The sequence below is a fragment of the Pristis pectinata genome, chromosome 35, assembly GCF_009764475.1.
Source record: "Pristis pectinata isolate sPriPec2 chromosome 35, sPriPec2.1.pri, whole genome shotgun sequence".
NCBI lineage: Eukaryota > Metazoa > Chordata > Chondrichthyes > Rhinopristiformes > Pristidae > Pristis > Pristis pectinata.
The window spans coordinates 7,020,563-7,048,559 of NC_067439.1; the positions used below are offsets into that span (position 1 = coordinate 7,020,563).

A 27,997-nucleotide genomic window follows, 5' to 3' on the forward strand; every position below is an offset into this window, starting at 1 on the left:
TGCAGAGGGTTGTAGACTCAGCCAGCTTCATCACGGGCACAACCCTCCCACAAGGAAGGTGGCATCCATCACTAAGGACCCTCACCATCCGGGACATGCCCTCTTCTCATTACTACCATCAGGGAGGTGGTACAGGAGCCTGAAGACCCACACTCAACGTTTCAGGAACAGCTTCTTCCCCTCCACCGTCAGATTTCTGAATGGTCTATGAACCCATGAACTCTACCTCGCTATTTCTCTTTTTGCACTATTTATTTACTTTCTCGTAACTTGTAGTAATTTTTATGTCTTGCACTGTACTGCTGCTGTAAAACAACAAATTTCATGACATATGTTAATAAATCTGATTCTGTTTTTGGGACTGTGCTGCGTTTTCTATTTCCTCTCATTAAGCAGACTCATTTCCTTTGTTTGCAGTACAGCATATGCTCCACCCTTCACATTCTCATTGCCTGGGCAGTTTTGTCAAAGGATACTCTGTGACCAAAAGAGCAGAGTCTAGCCGCAAATTGGCACGAGTCACAGTTTGACCAGGCGATCAGCTTCGCCCGTGACCTTTCATTTCATTTCTTTGGTGCGTTACCCAGGTTGTGCTCCCTCTTTTATTGAAATTGTTTTAAGTAAATATTAGCACAAGAGTAGAATAAATGGTTGATGTCTATCCATGACCTGCAGCAAATGCAGACTTAGCTTTAATGAAAGTTTAGTGGAGAAAAACGTTATTTTTGAATCTGTTAATGTCAGGAAAAATAAATCTTATTGAAGCACAGTATTGGACACATTGTCTTAGATATGGGGAACAAAAGTCAACAGATTTGGGACAGAGAAGTAAAGAAATAACAGATGATAATTAGATACTAGATAAAAAGAAACACAAAGCAGGGCCAGGAGTTGGCCATTCGACCCCTCGAACATGCTCTGCTATTTGATATAATCATGGTTGATCACCGAAATACACTACCCTAATTCCATCGATATTCGTACATTATTTAAGTATCACTTCAACAGTTTATGGCTAATACTGTTGAAAAGAATTATTATTTGACAGTCCCCATCATAGATAATCTGGTGATCCTGCATTCATGACACATCAGCAAAACCATAGGTATAGTCATCAGAATGCGATTTTGTTATGTATAAATGCTACTTCGTACATACCGTAACTGTCATATGGGTCAGTGTTCAAACTTGGAATATTCCAGCAGCAAATTGTGCCATCAAGCCCTCCACTGAAGCACTGATCTCCTTTAGAACTAACAGCTATCGCTAACACTGGGTCTCTGTAACAGCAGGAGGTAAGTAGATCAACAATCTGCAGTACAAAATGACCAGATAATATGATACTTCGCAATGCACTAAAGCACGTGTATTAATTTCTCTCTGGGCTGTACTGGAGTACAGTAACAGCTCTCTAATAAATGGACCCTAATATTTAGTAATCGTGAACAACACTCTTTCAGTATTAATGAGATCAATTTGGCACAGAAATCTGGATTAAATCAGGGACCTACTCTGCTACAAAATAATCGTGATAGTTTGAATTCATCAGGAATAGATATAATCTGTTTGTTTGCACTAATAAGGTTGTGTTATCAGAGAATTTGAAGTGACATAAATAATACAGCATGGCAGAAAAAATTATCTAAAACTAAGAAATTTTGCATTATATTATTTGCATTTTTTTTTGATGGAGTAGCAGAGTCCAATTATACTCACACATGACCCCTGAACGTATAAATGGGTTCCACATCCAATGCAGTACTCCTAAAAGAAAATAAGATTAAACAAATATGGAGACCATTTTTCCCCACTTAACATTCTAGCTAAATTATCCTTTAAACAAAAACTACAACTTTATTTAGTCATTTCCAGTTACTCTTGACATTCTGTGAATACCTGATGAATCAGCTTAAAGCTGAAGTAAACTAGTTCTTTTTGGGCCAAGATGTGCTATGGTCCATCCAAATCCCAGCACACTTCTAAAGGCTTACATAAACCTCAGTAACCAGAATATTGTGGTGAGTCCTCTCAAAAGTACAAAAGCAACATATAAAAGGTCTAAATGGCTCATCTAGCCTATCCCACAATAGAATCACACACTTTTCACAAGTCATTGAAGACTCAATTCTTATGCAAGGGAAGTTAGTGCTGGGATATGGAAAACTTTACAACCGGAGGATACATTGTCAACAATGAGGACTCTTGGGTTAGTTGCAGAGGGAAGCTCTTTCTACTGCTATACCCATGGTCCTCATCCCAAAATTCAAAACTCCTATAATGATTTTTTTCTTTAAGCGTTCAGGATCAGATTCCCTTTGAACAAAAGGGAATCTTTTGAACAATAACATTTTAACATATTGAAACATTCCAAGGTACTTCAAAAGGAAGCGTACTCAAACAATACTTAATGGTGAGCCACAGAAGGACCAAAACTTGATCAAAGAGGCAAGTTTTGAAGAGATCCTGAAATGAGCAGAGAAGTAGAAAGGTTTAACGATAGGTAATATTTCAGATCATAAAGCCACAGTAGCTGAAATCATTCTTTCATTGGTAATGCAATTATAATCAGGGATGTGGAAGAGGATGCAATTGCAGCATAAAAGCTATCTTAGAGGATTTAAGGAGGGGCGAGGCTATAAAAAGGGTCAAAAGCAATCTTTGGGCAAAAATAAATTAAGGTCATTTCAGTATTGTGTATATTTGCCTGCAAAGCTTTGGGTTAAAACTAACCAGACTCATAATCCATCTGGTTGGATCAGAAGCAAGCCCACTACAATATGTAGTTGCTTAATGAGGTCAACCCCAATGGCCGCATGCAGATTGTGAATATCATTTATCAACTCATTATTCTACTTTCTTCCAATAATACAGAAATATTGTTCTAAATAGTTACATAAATAAAATTTACTTTTTCGCAGGGATTGTTTTCTGCAGGTTCCACAGCTTCAGTGTGCGATCCTCTGATGCAGTGACGAGCACTGGCTCCTCTGGGTGAAATGCCAGTGCACGGATCCCATCGAAATGACTCCGCAGTGTATATTTAGGATTCCAAGTCTTCCTGAAGGCATCCTTACTGTCGGAAATCTGAAACCAAGGAAGAGAAACTTCACTAAAGTGACCTCTCTTACAGTATTTCTGAATGATGAAGAAAACCTTACAGGGCAGATAATATATAGCTTCCATTACAACAAAACAGTCTGTTGTACAAGGTGCAAATAATGTGTCATTCTCTAGTGTCGCATTTGGTAAATTGTAATTGCACCCACTGACCCTAGAATAGGAAAGGTGAAGGAAAAATGTCACGGTTCATAGTCCCCGTCACTATGCAGCAAGAACATCTGGTTGCTGTGTGGATATCAGACAAGAATAATGTGAGATGTCCTCCATGGTTTAACAGTCTGCTGGCACTCACTGTCTGGGATCACTCTTGCTGAGTAGCCACTTGATGAATCAGGGTTGCTTGTGCCCGTGGAACTCAGCAAGATGAGTCAGTGCCGTCAGGAGAGGCAAGAATAAAAATCTGAATGGTCTAATGAAAAGTGCTTTCTCTTAGGGTCAGTGCGGCTAATGCTTCACTCAACGTAATTGCTTAATTGTAATTTGCTTACAGTTATGGTGAAGTTAGTGCAAGAAGCTAGATTTTTGAATAGTACTTACATCATTGTCATTAGTGACAGTGAGGCCTGCCAGCTCACCCAAGCTCATCTCTCCATCTCCAACAGTATCCGCTCCAAGTATAAATGGTTTGCTAGCATGCGGAGGAAATGCAAGAGGAACAGCTGGGGGAACACAGAGCAGAACTTTCAAAAAAGTTATCAGTAGTCCATGACAAAATTATCTTGCTTATTATTTCAGCCTAATGTCTGTTGAGGGGTATTTAATTCCCCACAAAATGGAATTACTTCTTATACCTGGCTATGTGAAGTAGTTTAAAAACAAAATTAGAGGCAGACACCATCTCTTCAAGATAAAAGGAATAATCCTTCTGCTTTTAGGGGACTAATTTCCTAAATAATTAACTACTTTTGGAATGTAGTCACTATTGTAAATGTAGGAAAGGTAGCCAATTTGGACACAACGAGCTCCCAAAAACAAAATTGTGATGAGAAAATAAATTGTTTTGGTTCTGTTAATTGAAGAATAAATAATGGCTAGAGCACTGGGAATAATTCCCGTTCTTTTTGGAAACAATGCTATGGGACCTTTAATATCTGCATGATAAAGCAGATGGGCCTTAGTTTATATCATCTTCTTTCACATAGATTTGGATGTCCATATTCAATGTCATGAACCATTGTTCAGTTTCATCTATTGATGTATGCCTCATGTCCACCTCCTCTAAGCATTCATTCAGACTCCAGCTTTCGATTAAATCTGCCTTGTTTGGAGGGCACCACATTCACACAAAGAGATATCCGAAATTTGTTCTGAGGACAGGCAGTCTACTCAGCCTGGCTAATATATCTGTCAAGGTCATAGTCAATCAGGTGGGGGATCATATGGTAATGTAATGAAGCACAACAGGAACAGGTCTTTTTTTTGAGTGGTCAGTCCACTCCATTGTTATCTACAGGTTTGACTCAGCATTAAAACCAATTAGACATGATTCCTAGTACCAAGTTTAATGCCTTATCTGAAAGACAGCTTCTCCAATGTGTCACATTCCTGCAGTACTTCATTTATCTATTTTTGTGCTCTAACCTCTGGAATGGAATTTGAATTCTCTACCTTTTGACTCACGGACAAGCATTATATGCGATTTCAGTTGTGTAACAATCCACTGTTCTTGATTGGATGGAGCACAAACATGTGCCAGACACTTATCCACAGTAATGAGCTCCACATTATTAAATTTTCAGAAACTAATTAGCAGCCTGTAAATTAAGCTAGAGACTCCCTGACTGTATTAGGCACCGTCAGCACTGGCAGGACTTCACTGCACTTTTAGTGTTTACTTACCTAGGTTACGAAGTCAGTGACAGCAAAGGTAATTGTATGGCCATGACTCTAAAATCTTGGAAAATGTTTAGAGGCTTTTTTTTAAAAAATTCATTCATGAGCTGCGGTTGTTGCCAGCATTTATTGGTCATCTTTTAACTGCTTCTGAAGGTGGAGGGTGCTAAGAATCAGCTACAGAGGTGATTATGAAGTCACACCAGACAGATCAAGTAAAGATGGCAGATTTCCTTCCTTGGGTTTTTACAACAATCCAGTAATTTCATGGTCAATGTTAGCAAAACAAGTTTTGTTTTAAATTCCAGTTTCATTTAATCACTTGAACTTAAATTCCCAAACCACCATAGTGGGATTTAAACTCATTCCTTTGGAACAATGCCCCCAGACTTTGGCTCCCAGTTCAGTAACTTAACCTTTAGCCTACCTTTAATCATAACAGAAAGAAAAAATGCACTGTGAAGTTAACAGTATTTAAAAATTGTACTCCACAAGAAACATGGGAATAATCACAAGAATTTTATCTCAGGATTTGGACAACAGTCACCACTGCTACACCATGTTTTTCCATCGTTTTGAGAATTCTGTAACAAATTTTTGGGGGGTTAATAAGAAAAATACCAGTACCTTCTTTTGGCTTGGGTTGACCAATCACCCCAGCTGGAATGGAAGGCAAGCCATCAATGTCTGTGAAATCAGGCAGTACATCCTGAAGTTTGGAACGGTGACTTCCTGTGAATCAATTATGAATAAAGGATTACATAAATCAGCAGAAAGCACAATTCAAAATACTTTACAAATTCAGATTTACAATGAACAAAGCAATTAAATAAGTCACCCATAAACCACATAGACTGGTTTACAATGCTGTGTTCATTATAAACCAACTCATAGCTGTGGTACTCCTCTCCAGTTCTCTCCTATTTTACTTCATCCCATGTTACAAACATACCCATCTTTGGTTCCCTCCCCAATCCACTGACTACTGGTTTTTCACTCCCTAACCTGTCCATATTCCCCAATTATATTTACCCTCTTGTAATTTCTCACCTATTCTCTATACCAGTGACTCCAGTCACTAACCCAGAAGAGACTGGATTGAATCTGACCTTCTAGGTTGCATGCTTCAGTTTTATAAGTGACTAAGCTACTAATAGAGCAAAATAATTCAATTTTTAAAAAATAAGATGCAAGGAGGAGAAAATCTCCATCTTTTAATTCTCCGACAGTGACAGAATACTCAATATAACAACATTTCAGCACACTCCATTTATGATATAGTTTACCTAGTTCTTTGCCATCCCCCGAGCTCCTGGAATCCTCAGTCCTTTCTTCATCCTCTTCAGTGTCCAAGAAGTGGAATTCACTCAGAGCATCCACTGTCTCGCAGTCCATGCCCGAATCAACAGCTGTCATCTCAGAGCCTATCTGTAATTTAATGAGTAACACCAGTTTGTAACTCAAATACAAAATCAAGCAAGGCACTGATCTGAATGGCCATTTGCAGAATTATCTCCATGGCTAGTTTTCAGAACAAATAGGTCTGTTTGATTATAGGTTGTGATACTGATGACTAAAAGTGAATTTTTCTCTGTTCATTAGGTAGGGATACAGCAAACCACAAGTGTGTAAAAACTCTGCACTCATGACATCCATATCCAAAAACCAGCATTCTTTCATATCAATTCCATTCACCCATGTCTTTCTGCTATTACCCATCTTCACTGTTCCACTGAATAGTTTACTCCACGCTATTTTTTGCAACTCATTTTGCGATTACACATCACGTATCATTTTATGTGAAGCATATACCCGAGTTTACAATCTTCTTATCGATTTCTTTGCAGGGTTGAAAAGGAACATCCTGCTCTATTCTAGAGAGGTCTCAGTCACTCTGAAATGTGACAAGCATATGGAAGACAGCAAGCAGGGCTTGGTGAATGCATGCTAGAACACAGGAGGAGGAAAATTTGTAAAACCGTGGAATTCCTGTATAAAAAAATTAATTTGTATCCAACTTTCAGTGTTAAAGAAACCAAGTAACAAAACATGGATATCTGTCAGGACAAGTTCTTTTTGGCATGCCATTGATTTTTCAGTTTTAACACACTACACTTTATTCACTCAATGTCCATCAGGAAAATAATTTCCAACAAGGTGTGTTGTAGGTACCTTCATATTCACTTAACCAACCAGTAACGATTGAAAACTATTCAAGTGAATGATTTCAAGGCACAAGGGAAGATTTTTTTTTAGATGGTCATTTATAACTTTACAAAATTATCTCCATGACTAATTTTCAGATCAAACAGCTTTTATTAATTATAGCTTGTGACATCGACTTAGAAATATTGTTTTTGCTCCTGTTAATGAGGTAGGGAAAGACCAAACCACAAGATTTAAATAACAATAGATGGGCTAATACAGGGGAGGGCTAAAGGCATTGGTCAGATCACATTTGGAGTACTGTGAGCAGTTTTGGGCCCCATGTCTAAGGAAGGAGTCCAGAGGAGGTTTACAAGAATGATCTTGGGAATAAAAGGGTTAACATATGAGGAGCGTTTGATGGTTCTGGGCCTGTACTCTTTAGACTTTAGAAGGATGAAGGGGGGGATCCATTGACTCCTACTGAATATTGAAAGGCCTGGATAGAGTGGACATGGAGAGGATGTTTCCAGTAATGGGAGAGTCTAGGACCAGAGGGCACAGCCTCAGAATAGAAGGACGTCCCTTTAGAACAGAGATAAGGAGGAATTTCTTTAGCCAGATGGTGGTGAATCTATGGAATTATTTGCCACAAATGGCTGTGGAGGACAAGTCATTGGGTATATTTAAAGCAGAGGTTGGTAGGTTCTTGATTAGTAAGGGTTAGTAAGCAAAAGTTATGGGGAGAAGGCAGGAGAATGGGGTTGAGAGGGAAAAACAAATCAGCCATGATTGAATGGCAGAGCAGACTCAAAGACCTAGTTCTGCTCCTACGTCTCATGGTCTTGAAGTGGATGTGATCTGAAAATCAAATTCACATCAAGGAAGACATTAATGTTATGAACAATCTGGTTTGGTTTAAGACAGTTGCCAAGGAGAGATGGAGTCATACCCAGGGACTGATGTTTAAGATGAGAATTAAGATAATGGCTTTCCAGTATTTAGTTGATAGAAATATTTATTTATTCAATACTGGATGTTGGACAAACTGTCAACTTAGAGGCAGCTAGAAGGGTGGAAGAGAGGTAGGGCTAGATGTTGCCACAACAAATGCTCCCAATACCATGGCAAAGACTGGAAAGACTTAAATAGGTTTTGGGTAAAATAAATTTTTCTGAGTGCGGAACCAAATGCTCACCTCCACACATGTACACACATATGCACACACACAATAACGCTCACAAAAAAAAATCTGAGAAGTTAGAAAGTTAAAGCATCACTTACCCTTTGTTTCTTGCTTAGTCTCTGCGTGACAGATAGTTCTGAAGGAATGCTGTCCAATTCATCATCGTCCTCATCACTATCATCATCCACATTCCGCAAGAAAGGCATCTTCTCCAGCATTGACTTTCTTAGCCCATCCCGAGACTCATTGCCTGCATTCCTGCAAAGGAGAAAGAGCAATATTAAACCAAAGCAATCTGAATAAAATTGAAATATATCTCTTGTTTTTCATTTATTAGCCCAGAAAAAAAAGAGGTTAATTTTATGATCCTATTATTGACCTGGGCTAGATAAACCAACTAAACTTAACGGTGTATAAACATGAGAATTTCATGTTTTCTTTCTCATGTTGCATTTTTTTTAAATGTATTGCTTATTGTCCAAAGCTTTCGGAAATTGTCTTTGAGATTCCTCACATTCTTGATAGGTTAAAAATTGTCCTGCTTACAATGATCAGAATGGAGCAGAGGGGGAGTAGTGCTGTGTTCCTCCCACACTCAGAATGTTTATAATCTACACTTACCATCTAGATATTGAAATTAAACATCAGACTGTCAAATAATTGAGAAAAGCAAATTAGGGCAGATAATATAGACATAAGGCTACAATAGTGGTTTGTAACTGAGCAGAGAAACAGCAAAATAATGTTTAAATATTTTTCCACATTTCTTTTAAATCATATGCATTGTGTAGACAATTAATTTAGGATTTTTTCCGAGACTGAAGAGAATATCAGTTTGCTGTCACAGACTGGTTGAAGTAGGAAGCATTGACCCATTTACAGATGTTCATTGCACACACAAGGGAGAACGGAATAAAAGGGTATTGAGTCAGGATGCAAAGTAGGTCGTGTACAAATACTGACGTAGAACACTTGGATGAGAAAGCATGTTTCGAGCTGCAGATTCTGTGCTATACAATAAATGTGAATTTGCACACTGAAAGTTACAATGAGAACTAGGAGACACTTCCAGAGTCTAGACAATAGCTGTTTTAACACAGCTAGATGCAAGATGGGAAAATTGTATGCTAGAGGGATGAGCTTTGATGGCCCGAATGACCTATAGTCATCTTAAGGCTCTGTGCCCTCTGTAAAAGCCCAGCTTGATGTAATATTCCTTGGCTTTTTTTTATTGATTGGGTAACTGAGAACAAGCAAGATCATATCTCGTTGCTAGATCTCTGGCTTCATCACACACCAGAACATGTGAAATAGAATGGGGACTTAAACCTGTACGATCCAACTGCATTTTAACATCTAATGTAATTCACCAATTAAAAAAAACATTAAACCAAATTTAGCTTAATTTAATTTTAAAATGAAATGGAACTAAATGGAGGACATCGCATCAGTGTCAGTTAGGCTTTGAAGCTTAATAGCCATCTAATTAATAAACACTTTAGTAGAAACATCTTTCAGGAACTACTTAAGTTTCTGATCAAATTAGCAACAATAGTGTGGAGGATGCATTCATGGAATAGTTAAGAAATGGTTTTCTAGATCAATGTGTCGAGGAACCACGAGGGAACAGGTCATTTTAGATATAGTGTTGTGTCTGGGGTAATTACTGATCTGGTAGTTAAGGAAGAGTGATCATAATATAAAGATTGAAAATGATTTAGTTTATTCTGAAAGATTATATTTTGTGTCTGCTAGTGATACAGATCTGGGTGGAAGTGTGAGCTGAGGAGGATGCAGTTGATACCGCAAGGAGGATGCGGAGAGGCCTCATGAGAATATAGATGGGCTAAGTGAATAGGCAAGGAGGTAGCAGATGGAACATAACAGAAAAATGTGAAATCATTCACTTCCGTAGAAAAATAAAAACATTATTGGTGTTCAGAAGGGCCATGGTGTCCTTGCGGACAAATTAAGGAAAGCTAATGCCCAGGTACAGCAAGTAATTAGGTAGGAAAACATTATGTTTGTCTTTATGGCAAGAGTATTTGAGTATAAGACATCTTAAATATGGTCCTGGTGAGACTGCACCCTGGAATATTGTTGTACAGATCTGATCTCCCATCTAAGGAAGAATCTACTTGCAATGGAGGGAATGCAATGAAGTCAGCAGATTTGATTCCTGGGATGGTGGGTTTGTCCTACAAAGACAGATTTAAGCAGACTGGGCCTGCATGCTCCAGCTTAGAAGGAGCACATCTCATTAAAATATACAAAATTCTTATGGGGTTTAAAGGGTAGATGAGGGAATATCATTTTCCCTGGCTGAGGTCCTTAGAACCAGTTGGCCATTAGGGCTGAAATGAGAAGAAATTTCTTGGCTCAAAGGGGAGTGAACAGTTGGAATTCTCTACACAAAGGAGCCGCAGAGGCTCAATTGTTGGGTATATTTACAACAGATATCAATAGATTATTTTTGGATACTAAGGGAATCAAGGGAAATGGAGTTAGTAGAGGAAAGTGACGGCAGTAAAGATTAATCATGATCTTACTCAATGGTGCAGCAGGCATAGAAGACCTGAAGTCATGTTCCTGCAAATATTTCCTATGCTCTGATTATCTTGCCTTAGCTCAACTTGGTAGTTTATTTCTTAAATGCCATTACTTACAAAAGCAATGAATTCATACACCAACTTCCATGAGATAAAGCATCTTAAGGGACTTCAGGGGATTATTATCAAACAAAATTTGACAATAAAGCACATAAGCAGATATCTGATGGCACTATTTTGTAGAGCAGGGAAGCACTTCTCAGAGTCCTGACCATTATTTATATTTCAGCTGACATTACTATGGACTTCTCTCATCACCATAACACTGCCATTTGTGAGCGCTGGTTGCGTGCAACTTAGCCACCACATTTCCTCACTCAAACACTTCAAATAAAAGTAATTCCATTGATTGTAAAACATTCTGAGATCACCAAAAGGCAACAAATGCAAGTTTTTATTTTTTATTCTTAGGGAAATAAACCAAAGCTTGGTGAAATAGTAGAGTCTGAGTGTCTAAAAGGAGGAAAAACAGATAGAGATATTTAAGAAGGGAATTCCAAAACAAATTGTTTACACACACTTGTCAAATGTATGTTTATTGGGAACAAGGACTGTGATTCATTTGTCCCTCCCTCTTCTACAAGCTCAGAGTAATTCCAGTCCCTCTGCTTTTATGGTTGATAAAACCAACGCAATCTCCAGAGATTAAATGTGGGACCTTCTGACCTGTGCAGCAAATCAGTCAATGCTTTGTTCACTCAGTCACTGAGAGCTGGTTGTATTGATTTCTATGCATGTTGTGCGCAAAAGGAACAGAAGCACGCACACTGTGAATGATAAAATCCATGCCTGGCTCTGTACCCACAGACTTGCAGATTATTAACCATCTGTTTAAAACAATGAGATTCCTTCCTCCATACTGCATTCCCTCAATAAACTACAGTGAACTCCAGCTCATCTCCCACCATGACTTCTAGTAGTTATTATTAAATTGAACCTTGCACACATAGGTTGTTAAATGATTGCTGGATGCCAGAAATTAATTAACAATCACCTAATTAAAAGATCAACAAAAACTTGGTAGATTACTGTTATAGGTTAAAAGATTAAGAGCTGCTAAGCTTAAAACTCCAAGTCCCAACAAGTCCTGTTCCTCTCAAGCCAAATTCACAATAAAATTGATTTTTTCTTCACTGAAGTTAATCCCCACCCTCCTCCCACATTCTTTTCACCTCCGCAGAACACGTTCCATGTAGGTAAATTACTTTTAAACTCCCACATTATGACCAGGAATCAGGGGATGCATAAAAGCAGATAAACACGATTGTTGACATATCAGTATATGGGCATGTACTAATGTGGAAAGTAACATTTGTTTCAGAAAAGTACCAGCGTGTCACTACAACAACAATCTAACCAGTTACTTTTGATGTATTACCAATTCGGAGTCTCCCATCATCAATGTCCTAGGGGTCAATGTTGACCAGAAACTTAACTGGACCATAAATAATGTGATTATAACAGCCTTGAGTATTTGGCAGTGAGTGACCCGACTCCCTCCATAGCCTTTCTACTATCGACAAGGCATAGTTTGGATTTTGGAATACTCTCCACTTAGATGGATGAATGCAGCTCTAATACCATCAAGAGACTTAACATAACCCAAGAAAGAACAGCCCACTTGATTGGCACCCTACTTACCAATCTGAACATTCATGCCTTCCATGACTAGCATACCGTGGGCAGCAATGTGCATCTTCTACAAAATGTCTTGCAGTTACCCACCAAGATTACTTCAATAACACCTTCTAAACCAGAGACATCTACCAACAAGGTGGGCAAGAACATCTACAAACTTCCACCTTCCTTTACTGTTGCAGCATTTTCACTGGAAGGAGTGCAGTGGTTCAAGGAGCTTCATCACCACCTTCTCAAGGGCAACTGGGGATGGACAATAAATGATGGCTGAATAAAATAAAACCTCGAAGCAGCTATACAAGATACAACTAAGGGTAGGAATTGCGTTAATGTAGCAGTGTCCCAGCACAGATGTACCCAAGTTTACTTTAAGTAAGTCCTGAAAATTTGATAGCTAATGGACCTATAAATGCTCAATATCTAGGAGCTGCAGTACTTAATAGCATTGAGGTACAGAGGGATCTTGGGGTCCAGGTTGATAGTTCACTGGAAGTGGCTATGCAAGTGGATAAAGTGGTAAAGAAGGCATACGGAATGCTTGCCTTCATTGTTTGGGGTGTTGAGTATAAGAGTAAGGAAGTCATGCTGCAGCTATATAAAACTTTAGTCAGACCACACTAGGAGTATTGTATGCAGTTCTGGTTGCCCCATCATAGAGGGATGTGGAGATTGTGGAAAGGTGCTGAAGAGGTTTACCAGGACGCTGCCTAGATTAGAGGGCATGAGCTATAAGGACAGGTTGGACAAACTTGAGTTGTTCTCCTTAAGAGTGTTGGAGGCTGAGGGGAGACCTGATGGAGGTTTTTAAAGTTACAAGAGTCAGAATTTGTTCCCCAGGGTAGAAATGTCAAACACCAGAGGACATGCTTTTAAGGTTAGAGGGGGGAAGTTTAAAGGTGACGTGATGAGCAAGTTGTTTTTTTTAAAACAAAGGCAGAGAGTGGTAGGTGCCTGAAATGGGTTTCTAGGGGCAGTAATGGAATCAGGTAGTTTGGTGGAGTTTAAGAGGTTTTTAGATAGATACATGAATATGAAAGGAATGGAGGGATATGGATGATAAACAGGAGAACATTGAGTATAAATCAGCATCAAAATTGGCACAACATCATGGGCCGAACGGCCTGTCCAGTGCTATACTGTTCTATGTACTTGCCAGAAAAGAATTCCCTCTTGATTCAGCTACATACCTCTTAATTTGTTCTTCTATCTGTTTAACTAATGGAGAGTCACCACCATTTAGAATCTGTCCCAAGCTGTTGGACTCTGCTGCTCCATTGTGCTCAGGACTGGAATGGCCCAGCATGGATCGAACCCTCTTTGTCCGCACATCCAAGATAGTGTCTGTATAACCCACCTCCTGTAAATATCTAAAAACACAACATAAAGTTGAGGTAGTTGGATACAATCAGTTTTCACCAACATAGAAATTTAATGGAAAGCTTTGCACATCTTAATGCATCCTTTATGAAGATAGATAAAAAAATTGTACATCTCTGCAGTATCTTTAAAATAGCAAATATTCCAGTGTATTTCCTAGATCAGAAATGGAAAATCAGCAAGTACTAACAGAGCTAGGACAGCTAATTAAATACATAATGGAGGTAAATTTTGGATATCTGAAAGTGTAAGGGAATAAAGCACAATGATTTTGTACGGTTTTAATGAAATTCTTTGAATAAGGAACAAAGGAAATGGGATATAGTGAGGGCAGTTCAGAGGAGGGAGACGTAGCTATATCTAATTCCAGAATCAGGTCAAACCGAACTGGATGGACGACTGTAACTATCACACAATTCCAGTATTCAAAAAGGAAGGAAACTACAGGCCAGTTAACTTCTGTGAGAGGAAAAATCTTAGAACCTATTATAACACATATATTATTAAAAATGATATTGAATGTCACTTACTTACAAAGATACAACATTAATAGGTAAAGTCAGCATGGGTCTGTGAAAGGCAAATCATATTTACTTCAAAGAATGTCAATAAAATGATCAGTGTGGGTAAAAGGGAACCGATGAATGTTCTAAATATAGCTCTAACAAAAGAAAATTACAATTCAGTAAATCCTAAGCTCCCTAGTAAAATCTCTAAACCACCTCATTCCGTAGCACCTAATGATCGATATCTAAGACTTCAACAAAATTACCTTCATAATTCAGAAATAAATCTTGTGGGAGAAATTACAGACCAGAATGTATGCATATTTAATGAGTTGTGTGCTTGTAGCACACAAATCGTGCCTGACAATGATATATTTGGATTTCACTCATCTGATTAATTGTCTTTGTAACCTATCAATCTCACTTTCCTCTCTATAGCTCTTAAATGTGCTTCAGTTTTCAAATTATTGCTCACCTTTCCAGAAGTCTGTGAAACAGACTTTCAAAGTTGAATTTCTGTCCCTACCACAACACTAAAATGTCCCAATAAAGTCACCAATGACAAAATATATAATTGGGACCATCCTTCTCTACCTATCTACAGCCTTTGAGGTGGCTGTCCACACTTTCCCATTGCAATACCTCTCCCTAACGTCCAGCTTAGTGAGATTGCCCATCCCAGCAAGTTTGGTGTCTCATTTAACTTGGAGACGAGGTCTTGGCCACTTACCTCTGCCAACACCAAATCATCTATTTCCACCCAGTTTCAGCTCTGCTTCCGATCAGCTGCTGCTGAAACCAAGATTCATACCCTCGTTAAGCCTTGACCTCACCTTTCCAATCGTCTCTTGGTCAGCCCCCCTATGTTCCATCCTTCGTACATGAGCTTATCCAAAACCCTGATGTCCATATCTTGACTTGCACCATCCAGTTCGCCCATCACCCTTGTGCTCGATGACCTACATTCAAGGTCTGACTTCATCCTCAAATCTTTCCACCAGCTCACCCCTCTTTATCTTTGAAAACTCCTCCAGTCTCACAACCTTCATTGGTCTTAATGCTCCTTCAATTTTGACATGAGGGATCAGTGACTTTAATTACTCCATCAATCACAACTGTACCTTAAGCTGCCAGGATCCCTGTCTAAACCCCTCTGTTCTTCTATCTGCTGTTCCTCCTAAGTCTTTCAAGACAAGTGTCATTAAGAAAATTTTTACAACAAACCTCCCTCTCACTGCCTTTGGTGTGGCTTGGTCTCAGATTCTGCTTGATAACTTTTTTGTGAAACACCTTGGAACAAAACTATCAGACCTAATCCTGGAAGTGACAGGACTCAACCACAAAGCTGCTAACACATCTGACAGACTCTATCCAGTTGATGGAGACATAAGGCGGCTTCAAAAAAAAAGTATTTAGGCATCATTCTGGAGTTACATGAAAAAGTGCTGAAATGAGACTAAACTTCCTTCTCCCTCAGCATCTTTGCTCACGATTTACTCTGTTGAATAGTTTGCATTTGCTCTGTGTATGATTATAACCATAAATACTTAATTTTCGAGAGCTACAGAAACATTTTTACATCGGTTTCAAGTCTACCTCCTGCCAAAACAATAAGCTGAAGAAACTTCCAACTTTACTATTTTCATCAACTCTCTAGCCCCAGATTGAATGGGAAGAGAATCACATACAAAGACGTTTGCTTGGGGAGTTTTCTGGAGATGAGGTCTAGAAAACAGGACTTAGGAAAGAGTCTGGATAGCTAAGATCCTGCAGAACATTAAAGGGAAGGAAATGGAATTAATGGCTGGAGAGAGGAGGATGACCAAGTTACACTACAAATCACTCAAGGATAACATGTAGAGAGTCACCAAGACTGTCATCTACCAGCTGTTTCTGTGTGATGTTAAATGCATAAATAATACTACTTATGACCTACAAAGTTGAAAGTTCTCAGAAAATGTCAACAACTAGACTAAACATGCCTGGCACAATATGGCTGCTGTATGGTTGTGGTTTAAGTACTAAGACAGCAATGAAGCACTGTATAGACAAGAACGTATTTTTCCAACATAAAAGAATAGAATAGCGCAAGCACATTTAAGATTTTTCTGCTTGGGTTGTGCATACATTGCAACAGAAATAGATGACACTGCAGGTACAAGGGTGATACCCATCATGAAAGGATTAGCAGACAAACTGCATTGAAGCTGTGAGAACACAAGTATTCAAAACCAGAAGATTCCATGAATTTTATGACTTTGGGAGTCACTTGGTGCATGGCATGGAGACTTGCATGTCACAGAAAATTCAAATTCAGGTTCCCATTAATTTGCACACACGTCAAATTCCTGAGTCAAGCAGGGATGGTTGTTCCAATTTAGTATTTATACACTATTGAGACAACCTATGTTCCCTATGCCATAGAATTAGTGTTAAGAAAACCCAAGACCGTTGAGTTGTCTGGGCTTTATGTACTGGATTGGCAGGCTGCTTCAGAGCCACACTGTGGATATCTTTATACAGTACCATAATTTCTATTGCTATGCATCAGAAACAGGGGATAGTGAGATACTTACTGCCTCAGTAGCTGGCGTCCTTCCTTCCACGATGACGGACTGTTCTGTTCTAATGTTGATATATCAGGGCCATTATTTAAAACTGAAAACACAATAAAAGTTGATTGAATGCTTTGTAACCATGACATCCCAAAATAGTCTCAGAAATATCAAGCTCTCAGATTTATCTTTGTATCTCATAGCAAGTCAGTTAAAGCTATTGCTACATGTAACTTTTTTTGAGCGGGGGAGAAATGGTTGCATATTTATTTATGGCTGTATTTTCTATATTTCAATTGGCATTGGAAAAACAAAACCCAAATTAAGCAGAATGATGCCTGCAGAAAACAATAAAATGACACAGAAGCAGCATAATTTTCTGTTTCAAGACTGAAAACAGTTCTGAACATCAATGGGTAGAAATGACCAGTTACATTCTGGACTTGAGTAGTGTACCAATGGGTTGTCAAATTTGCTGCAAATTCATGTCAGCTTGTTTTCTTCAAGTTGACAAGATGGCAGAATGGTACCATCTTTTATGTTTTTCTTACCCAGATAGACTTGAATAGCAATGGGACAACTTTGGGATTGTGGATTGCAGCTCAGTGCTGCAATTTTGTCACTGACCAAAATGCGATCAGCATATTGTCCAATGGGGATTCCTCAAGATATCAATGTTGGGGGAATTTAACAATGCTGGCAAGGAATAAAGGAAGATAGCTGGGACTTTTCTTCTTTAAATGAATGTTAGCAAGAATGTGAAGTGGGTATCATGTGCTCCCTGTGAGCCTCAGTCACTTTACTCATGTAAAACTGCAGGGCTGGCACGGACAACAATCAAGACAATCCGTTCATTACTAAGAACAGCTCATTTTTAATTAGATTATTTAATGGAATTCAAATTCTATGGCTGCCACTTTTCAATTTCAATTTGTGTCATGCTGTAGCACATCTTTATTCAAAGGAATTGAAATACAGTTAAGCATTTGTGAAACGGACAGCAAACAGCTTTGCTCCAGAGATTATGACAGGAGAAAGCTCACCAAGGTTGACAGTCCACAGCTGCAGCTTTGAGGAATTACTGCAGACATGTCCTGGGATTATGACGACTAATGATTGCAACCTACAGTGCAAGTCCAGCCACTGGAAATTTTGTCTTTGAACATTCTTCTAGAAACAGGCCCTTGGTTGAACTACTTAACATGATTCTGGTGAAATGTGTTTTTTTTCTACTGAGCAGTTATCTATTTCAGGCATTGTTTATGACCTCTCATTTCTTTAAGACGATTGGGCACAGGCCAAAAACATAATAGCTTGATTACATTCCTCGTATTAGCGTATACAGGCAGTCTCCAGGTTACGACGGGGTTCTGTTCCTGAGAACTGCTTGCAACCCGAACTGTTCACAAGTTGGAAATGAACAACGTGTGGGAGAGGATCACAGAAACAGCAGTGACGGGAGAGCAAGCAGGCATGGGAAGAATGGCCGCCAGCTGGCCTCACTGACTCAGTGTGGGAGTCTGGTCAACACTCCTTGCTCTGCTTGGCTTGACCCAGCCCCCGATCATTACAGCTTTGAGATTGGGGAGAGAAGGCATGCGGAAATGCCCCATTCCCAGCTGGCAAATCCCCTCCTCATCCATCCTGCCGATCTCCCAAATGCTCGTTTGTGTATATGGGATGTCCATAAGTCGGGTGTTATAACCTGGGGAGTACCTGTACCCGCAGACTTCTAGTGTACAGAAAGTAATTCGGAAAGCCAACAGAACGTTTTTTATTTTTTGCTAGGGGAGTTGAATACAAAAAGTAGGGAGGTTATGATTCAGTTATACAGGACATTACAGAGTAATGTCTCTTTACTTGTCCAGAGTATTGGTCTCCTTTTTTAATATAGCATGGAAATGCATTAGCAGTTCAGGGAGGGTACATGATTAAAAGATACAAGATTCTGAGGAGTTGTGACAGGAGATTTCCTCTTGTGGGATAATCGATAACTAGGAAGTCACCGTTTAATAGTAAAGGGTATATGGAGGCGAGATGAGGTGAACTTTTTCATTCAGAAGTTTGAGTGTATTTAGAACTAACTTTCTCAAAGGACGATGGAGGCAGAGAGTCTTGGTAAGCCAATAACGTGACAAGGTAAGGTGAAAGGTCACTAGGGGTAGAGGGGAAAGCAGAGCCAAGGTTACTATCAGTTCAGGCATCATCTTATTGAATGGCAGAGCAGCCTTCAGAGATTAAGTGGCCAGCTCCTAATTCATATCTTCATAAAAGTCCAATTAAAGCATTTGGATGCCTCTCTGCAAATCTGTAGTAGGTCTTACAGGCAAGCCTAGAATTGTGTAATTTCAAATTCCAAAGTGTTTAATCAATACTATCAACACAAATATTTACTACATCCAATTCTACTTAACAACAAATCGCATTTGAATTTAAGAGCAATAAACAGTTGAAGTTTCGGGTCGAGACCCTTCATCAGGACTGGAAAAGCAATTCTGCTTTTCTGGAAATTTAACCAATACGGTCCAAATTCATTGTTCTTTTGTAGGTATACACATAGCACTAATTAAACTCTGCTAAACACTGCAGAAGGATTCCCATTCATTTCCAGTCTGACTGGAGTTAAAGGACAACACCCAAGGTGATAACTAGCATAATCACAATTGGCATTAGTAGCCTCTCTAACCTGAGGTATTGGCAAAAAAAGATCAGCAGTCTACAGGTATGGTCCAATGGAACGGCAGTCAGCTGCAAAGGACCTTCACAGTCAAATACTCTGCCAACAGTCTGTAGCCACTGTCAGCAGGTACATAGATTCAGGTTCAAATGCAAACATATGGCATACCAGTAGCGAAGTAATTAACCAATACGGTCCAAATTCACTGTTCTTTCTGTAGGTACAGACATAGCACTAATTAAGCTCTGCTAATTAACTCAAGGGCTTATTTGCATTAACAGCATGGATTTAAAACTTGCGAATTTGAAGTTGCTTATTGTATGATTCTAGGCTTGCCTGTTGGAGACACTGAAGATTTTCAGAGGTCTAATTGTTATTTAAGGCATAATTTAGGAAGTTAAGTACAACAATGACACCTAGTTTTATGAAATGAAAGATTTATCGTCAAGTGATTTTGATCTCTTCCCAATCATCTATCAAGAGGCAAGAGGATGAAAATGATGCTTAATGCCATCAATACATGCTCGCCAAAAATCCAGTGGATTTCATTAGTATCATGCATGCAGCTCTACCTGGTAGTTAGAAAGCCATGGCAGTTGGTTGAAGAGTCTTCCAGTGGCTGGAATCACATCTAACAGAAAGGTTGGGGTCATCAGTAATCACAATCCCAGGAGTTCCTCAAAGATGGAGCCTTGGCTGACAGTCCACAGCTATGTCATCAGTGAGTTTTTCCCCTGCAGTAATCTCTGGAATAGGGCTGTTTGTTGTTCATTTCCAGTCCAGCACAACTCTGATGGTCAGACTGCCCACACAAGCCCTATGGCTTGGCACAAACTGAAGTTAATGAGTAGTAGTGTATAATTTAAGTTCAGCAGAATGATCTAATTTTTTTAAAATCTAGTCTTAATAATGATGACAACGTACGGACCAGATTATTATAAAAGCCTAACTGGGTCATTGATATCCTTCAGGGTAGAAAATGTGCTGTCCTTTCCCAGTTTGCACTAGATGCTGCTTGGCAAGCCATTCTGTTATACCATATCCCCTACTTTAAAATAGAAAAGGGACGAAAATGGCACCAATCTAGGTATCAAATTCAGGCACGGCAAATGCGCCCAGCTCAATCAACCTTCTCACCCAAAGGTTTCCTTCACAAACATGTGGTGAGTGGTGCCTAAATTCGAAAATCTAGCTCACAGACTAGTCAATCAACAACCTGATATGGTCATAATCGTAGAATTATATTCTTCAGAGAATGTGACAGGCTCCTCCATCAGAATTCCTAGGTATGTCCTGTGCCAGCAGCAGGACAGAAGCACCAGAGGTGGAGGTAGAGTGATGTACAGAGGGAGGAATCTTGAATTGATCACTGACTTCAGATGCCACAAAATCTCATGACATCAGCACAAATACAGGCAAAGAAACCTCTGATTATTTACTGTCCTCCCTCAGCTGACATCAGTACTCCTCCATGTTGGCATAAGCACTAAAAAGAAAAAAGACTGAATTCCCCAGTCAGAGTAGATTCTATGTCCATGACCAAGAGTGGCTGAGTAGAACCAATGATGGAGTTGGATGAATTGTGAAGAATTATTCTGTCGAACTGGGTCTACAGTAGGTGAAGAGTAAACCAAACACAAGAGATAAAATTACATCCTCACTAATATGCCTCTTTAAGACATGTCTTTCTGTTGTCACACTGAAAGAGTGACCAACATCAGACCTTAAGGCATAGGCCATCTTCACATCAAGGATACAATCCATTGTACAAGATGGGGCAAATTGAGAACAGATCTGCCAGCTGAGAACCAGGCATCTAGGAGGTAGCATGGATCGTTAACAGCAGAAAAGTATCGCACCATAATCTGTAACCTCAGGCCCAGAACATCCCACTCTACCATTACAAACAAGGCAGGGGATTAACCTGTTTGAACGAGTATGGAAGGGCACACCATGAACAGAACCAAACTCTTCTGAATAAAAGGTACCAACTGGGCAAAACTGTGACTGTGGGTGGCACAGTGATGCAGCTAGTAAACTTGCTGCCTCACAGCTCCAGTGACCCAGGTGCTGGTGCTGTCTGTGCGGAGCATACACATAATCTCCGTGAGAGTGTGAGATTCTTTCCAGTGTTCCACTTTCCTCCTAGATCCTAAAGATGAGTGGGTTAGTAAATTCATTTGGTCACTGTAAATTGTGTTTAGATGAATGTCAAATCTGGGGAGGTGGGAAGGGTTGATTGGAACAAGGGAGAAAAAAAAACTGGGATTAGTGTAAATGGGTGCTAAATGCTTAGTGTGCACTTAGTTGGCTAAAGGCCTGTTTCCATGTTGTATGACTGTATGATCTACATAAGTGCCAAGCAGAACGCAATACACAGAAGCTAAGTGATTCAAACCTAACTCAAGTCATAGGACTTGATTTTTGATACCCTACTGGACCCATCAGGCTCAGGCCAGGTAGCCAAACTCAAAATTGAGTCCTGATTCTAATGCATTAATGATTTCAAAAGGGCCAAAAGATACATACAGCTCTAGAGTATGTGGCAATGACAGCATCAGAGAAGGGAGAGTGAGTGCAGCATTAACATGTAGAGTTTTGGGACATTTTTCCTTACTAAAGTCCTATAAAAATGCTTACTGACCACTTCACCTACATAACAGCAACTTTAGCTGCATATATTGATTTTAACAAAAGATGCATGATTTCTCAAGTACCCGATTCAGGCGTATCTGTCTTTGTGTCACCTTGAACTGGTTCAGTTCCATACTTCAGCTTGTGGTACTTTGTCCTAGAAAAAAAAATTGAAACAAAAATGTTCTAATGTAATGTAAGTGAGGCATTTATAAAGCATCCAACTTGGGAGAAAGAAAACACAGAAAAAAAAAATTAATTGAATTTAGGACACCTACATCATCCTGATGTAATCTGGGATTTACTTCTATGAATGTCACTGCTTCCTGACCACTAAACCAGGACTAAAATTTAAGGACGTTTTATTTTCTTCCTTTATTAGCAAGTTATTTTAATACACTTTGGGCAAGATGATTTTTAATTTGGTTGGAAAGAAATTGTCACCATAGAAGAATCCCTGTTTGTTTTTTTTGAAGACACAGAGGCTTGCCTGATAAAACAATTAAGAGCCTTGCAGCTCTTCGGTACCACATTTAAGTTTGTTCTTCTAAAAAGTGGCAGCTCACTACCACTGGTACTAGAAACAGTAAACTAAAGCGTAATATCATAGTCACTCGCTGTTACCCTGGTATTTTCCAGCGGAAGTGTCACTGATTAACCAGAAATGAGAAAACTGACAGAATTCTAAGACTCGTTAGCCAAAGGGTTAAGATCCTTAATGTAGAGAATAACTATTACCACACAAGAAGTGCTCTGTTGGTTTAGTCAATACAAGTTCTCTTCTCTTCCTGCTGCAACAATATATATTCACGTTTGATATAAACACAACCTATTTTGATAATTTTTATTATGTGGAACTCATTAGATTCTAGATTTTCAAGTCCAGCTTAAGTTATTTTTAATCATTTTCCATGAACTGAACAATTTTTGGAGCAAATGTTATTAGAAGCCAGAAATAACAACAGGAAATGCTTAATAGGCCAGGCAGCACGTGTGGAAAAAAAACAAAAGCAGTTTCAGGTCAATCAGTTTAAGTCAGACATAAACGAATTGAAAGTTGCACAGAAATGGGGAAAGGAAGCAAAGAACAAATGTGAAAGTCTGTGAAGGGATGGAAGACCAGAGTGCTGGAGGGATTAAATAGCAAAATAGTGCTGCAAGGTGAAAGAGGAAGCCAAGCAATTATTTGTCCTCTCAAGTAATTCCAAATGGGAAGGTGGGGGGGGGGGGGGGGGGGTGGTGGGGGGGGTGTGGTGGAAGGAAGATTACAACACTCACCTTTCTTGCTTCAAGGCATATTCAAGCATCTTAATTCTCCGGACCAGATCCTTCTTAAGATTCTCCTGACCTTTTCTCTCTCCTTGGAGAAAGGCTACACGTGCCTATATAACAAAAGCCAATAATCACTGAAGTAATGGTAAAGCATGCTGTATTAAACTTCTGAATCTATTGTGAAGCACAAGGCCATGCGACTCTTACTTCAACTAAATTGCTGTGTAATTTCAGCAATTTTTATGTTTGGATTTCAAAAACTTGTTGTTTTATTTTAATAAAACACCTTTATCTTTGGTATATCGTCAGAATTAACCAAATAGACACGTTCTAAATTACTGTATGAAAAATTTGCTAGTCAAGGTGAATTAATAAAAAGATCCTTTAATAGAGTTAAGATTATAATTCCCAGAAAAAAAACATACAAATGAATGTTGACATATATAGATTTTCTTTGTAATTTAAGTATCTTTTTTGATTATCTTTAAAGAATTCTTCCATTATTTATACCAAATAAACCTAATAGAGATTCCAAGTTAAAGTCTCAAGTAGTTCTGTTACTGGTTACTGACAGCCTCAACACTAGCCATGGATCAATCTTTAATGGCGTCACTTAAACTTCAGTAAAGTGCAATGATCGATGTGCAAAATTATCATTCGATTTCCACTTGACCTATGAGATTTACTTAACAAGATAATAAACTGAAAAGGCCTTGACCTTCAAAATTTAACTACTATGCAGACTTCCATATCAACACTACTGGTGGAGTATTCCACAGGAATTACACACAACATTAAGGTATATTAGTTTAAGAGCAACTCTTCCCGAAATGCCTTATATAAACCAAGTGATAACATGGTAAAACTGTGATTAATTATGTATTATTCAAATAACATGGTGTAGTCCATGAGTAAGTTGCTGGTTAGCTGTGGCAGCTTTGAAAGCAAAGCTATTTATATTTAAAAAGGGCTTTTCATTTCAGATGCATAATATTTGCTATTAGAGCCACTGAATTCAAATGCTGCACATAAATTTACATTTTGTTGCAACACATTATCATTACTTCCAGTGATTATACCGAATGATTACATGCTGCTTCTGCAATCAAAATGTAATAATATCACACTATTGCCAATTTCTTAAAATACTCGTATTAATATCCTTTTCCAGGACAATCCTGATTTATAATCAGCTTCCAATTTCACAGTCATCCATGTCTGATCTCCACTTAACACTTCTTTCAGTCCATTTCCAAGGTCAAGAAATAATCCTGTAGATCACAATGGCACTAATTAACTTTATGCTTAGTACATCTCAAGCACACAGGATTTTCCATAACAGTGCTATGCTATGGTACTCTCAAATCCTGATTAAAAAGTCATTATTTAGTCTACAGGGTTAAGTAATTCCTTATGCTATTTTCCTCTTCTTTCTCCCCTACTCCTTTCTTATCAGTATTAATTCCTTCTAGAAAATACTCATGTCAACAGGCTTTCCATACGCTGTCCAGAGCTTTTTTTAAATATACATAGACCTAATTTTTTTGCATGGTGGTTAGACCATCACCTAGGACAGAAAGTTTAAAGTTCCAAAGTCGATTCCAAATTGAACACAACACTTAACACTATCACACTAGTGTCGTACTGAGAGAGCACTCCATTGTCAGATATGGATTTATTTGGTTGAACTGGTAAACCAATACTCTATCTTTTGGGATAACAGGTCTCCGACACTATTCAAAGTGGACCAGGGGAGCTTCTCTGATGTTCTGACCAACATTTGTACCTCAGCTATCTGATCAGGTATATCACTGTTGCTTGTGGAACCTAGCTGCCCTGAATTTGAAGTGCAATTCAACTTCTGCAAGGATAATCTAAAGTTATGAGAGGTGCAGAATTCATTGACCATTATAACTGAAGCCAACTAAACCCTTAACTCAGTGCCTAAACATGCACACTTCCCAAAAGATACAAGTCAAGGATATTTTCTCTGACACTAACTGCAAATCAGTTATCCCATTTCAGACTAGGCTATCCATACAGTTGTACACTGATCCAATGGGGCAGCTACAAAACAGGTTATTTAAAAATTATTTTCCTTAAACATGCAGCTAGCATACAAGCAGCAATGTACCTTCACAGTCAATTTACCACAGTAATTGTAACACAAATAAAATGATGCTATTAGCATCCATCTGTCACATAAAAAGGTGTAAAATTCCACAGCATATGCTGGGTCCCTTCTCATTTGCAAATGGATAACTGGCATCCGTCATTGTTGGCTACAATTCACAGTCAGGGATCATTAACTTAAACCAGTCTAGACACAAATGGTAGCACAGTGTGGAATAAAATGTCCAAGTAAGCAACAAGGTTGTTTATATCAGAAATATGTTAATTTTATAAAGGTGCCCTTGAATGTTTAATACAAGTGGTTTTAAAAAAATGTAGCACTATATTGACAAATGCATCTTTGTAATCCAAAGCTTCTGATTATGATGTTACTTGACCACAGCCAGGGAATGAGAAGGTCTGAACAAGGTGAAAATGCAAAGATGTATGGTTAATGAAAAGTAATTCCCCTGCTAATTCTGAGGATATTTGAACCATGCAGCAGCTTCCAGACACCTCACACAGTCTGCTGGAATTTCTTTGACTTAATCATCTTAACAGCTGCTCTCAGAACCTCCTCACATCTCTTCTTTCTCCTTAAATCATGCCACTTACTCATACTATCACTACCCCCAACCCTGCCCCTCTTTACCCTTCTTCCAAGACAGTACCCATTGTTTTACTTGCTTTAATATAATTGCTCTGTAAAATGGAGACAGAAGAGGGACTGCAGACATTGGAAATCTGGAGTAACACACAAAATGCTGGAGGAACTCAGCAGGTCAGGCAGCATCTATGGAGGGAAATGGACAGTTGACATCTCGGGTTGAGACACTTCATCAGGACTGTCCATTTCCTTCTATAGATGCTGTCTGATCCGCTGAGTTCCTCCAGCATGTTATGTATTGCTTTGCAAGATCTTGTTTTGTAATGACCAAGTGCTAAAGAAATCTGACTATGGAATTAAAGTGCAAGTTTCAGTTGAAACTGGAATCAAAAGATGACAGAAGGTTCCTTATGACTGAAACTTGACATAGATGGAGCTGTAGGTGGGGTGCTGGCTCATTAAAATTAGGGTTTGAATTCATGCTCGACTAACTGGATTATAGTGGCTGTATGTTCATTGTATGAAATGAGTCTTAACAGTTTGAAATGGACATGGTCTGTAGAACAAACATATCATCTTCTGCTACACTTAGAGATCATAGTTTGATGAGTGGTGGAAAGGTGCATACAAGTGCTTTTCTTCATTTAGCATTTAAGACAGTGTTGGGACAAGGCAGGTTAATGGGAATACCTGGAAGTGTTCTGTTCCCTAATGCTAATTCCCCCTTTAAAAAAGTCATTTTTATGGACAAATATCCAAAGGAAACAAGGTAGCTAGGAATGGCCACAATGCAAATAGCTATTAAAGTGAGCCATCAAACAGTTGCTGGAACCTCAGGCAGAATAGACCAAATATCACTCAGTAACAAGTGATTCAGCTCCTGCTTAAAGCATCTCTACCAACAACATCAAGAGTATAATGGAATGCTCTCCACTGGCTTGGCTAAACTAACAACACGAACAACACTCATTCAATGTAACCACAGCAGGATGGATGTACTGCAGCAATTCAGCAAGAATTCAATTATACCTCCCAAACTAAGGATCTTCACCTCTATCATGGGCAGCAGGTAATCGGCAACAAGATTACCTCCAAGCCAGGCCAACATCTTGGCTTAGAAATATAATTGGAAACAGTGATAATCAAGGAACAGCAAAGTCGTGTAACTCCCAGCTGAACAGCACTGTGAGGGCAACTTTACTACATAATTTAAAATACCTGAAAGGGCATACTACCATTTTGAGGCAACTATAGAAGGCTTATAATTGTCAACTAACACAGTTCACAGCAGGAGAGTAAAGCACAAGCTCACTCTGTTTGTTGACCCAAAGTCCATTTTTACACATGCCAAAAGTGGAGTTTAGAGATTCAAGAAATATTCCCCTTTATCTACTTAAGGGTCACAGACCTTTATTTAAGTTGCTACAGTATAGTCCCGAAAGCAGATTCAGCCTATTGGAGGTGTTACTGTGGGGGCAGGTCGGTGCGCGGGGGGGGGTGGGAGGATGTTGAGGCAGGGTTAAAATTAGACAAACGTTCTGGGATAATTCTCAATAGTTACACGGCAACCTTGACAAAAGAACTGACAGTAGGTCACTGGCCTGTCTCTCTTCCCCTCCCACAATAATTGTGAAGTGTTGGCTCAGAGGAGCATACAAACTCTCATTTCATCAATCAACACATGACCATTTAGTAAATGTGCTGTTGCAATAACCTCACGGTTGCT

General features: G+C 39.0%; 1 protein-coding gene across 1 annotated transcript in view; it reads right to left on the reverse strand.

Moving 5' to 3' along the window:
• Positions 1 to 27,997, reverse strand: part of LOC127586272 (striatin-3-like) — a 45,717-nt gene that overhangs the window by 16,195 nt on the left and 1,525 nt on the right. Inside the window, exons 2-12 of the mRNA XM_052044079.1 lie at positions 23,559 to 23,662; positions 22,364 to 22,437; positions 16,991 to 17,072; positions 13,719 to 13,898; positions 8,383 to 8,542; positions 6,240 to 6,381; positions 5,581 to 5,685; positions 3,658 to 3,779; positions 2,909 to 3,084; positions 1,717 to 1,764; positions 1,159 to 1,280 (exon numbers count right to left, since the gene is read on the reverse strand). Of these exons, the coding sequence (XP_051900039.1) occupies positions 1,159 to 1,280; positions 1,717 to 1,764; positions 2,909 to 3,084; positions 3,658 to 3,779; positions 5,581 to 5,685; positions 6,240 to 6,381; positions 8,383 to 8,542; positions 13,719 to 13,898; positions 16,991 to 17,072; positions 22,364 to 22,437; positions 23,559 to 23,662 (1,315 nt within the window). The remainder of the gene's footprint in view (positions 1 to 1,158; positions 1,281 to 1,716; positions 1,765 to 2,908; positions 3,085 to 3,657; positions 3,780 to 5,580; positions 5,686 to 6,239; positions 6,382 to 8,382; positions 8,543 to 13,718; positions 13,899 to 16,990; positions 17,073 to 22,363; positions 22,438 to 23,558; positions 23,663 to 27,997) is intronic.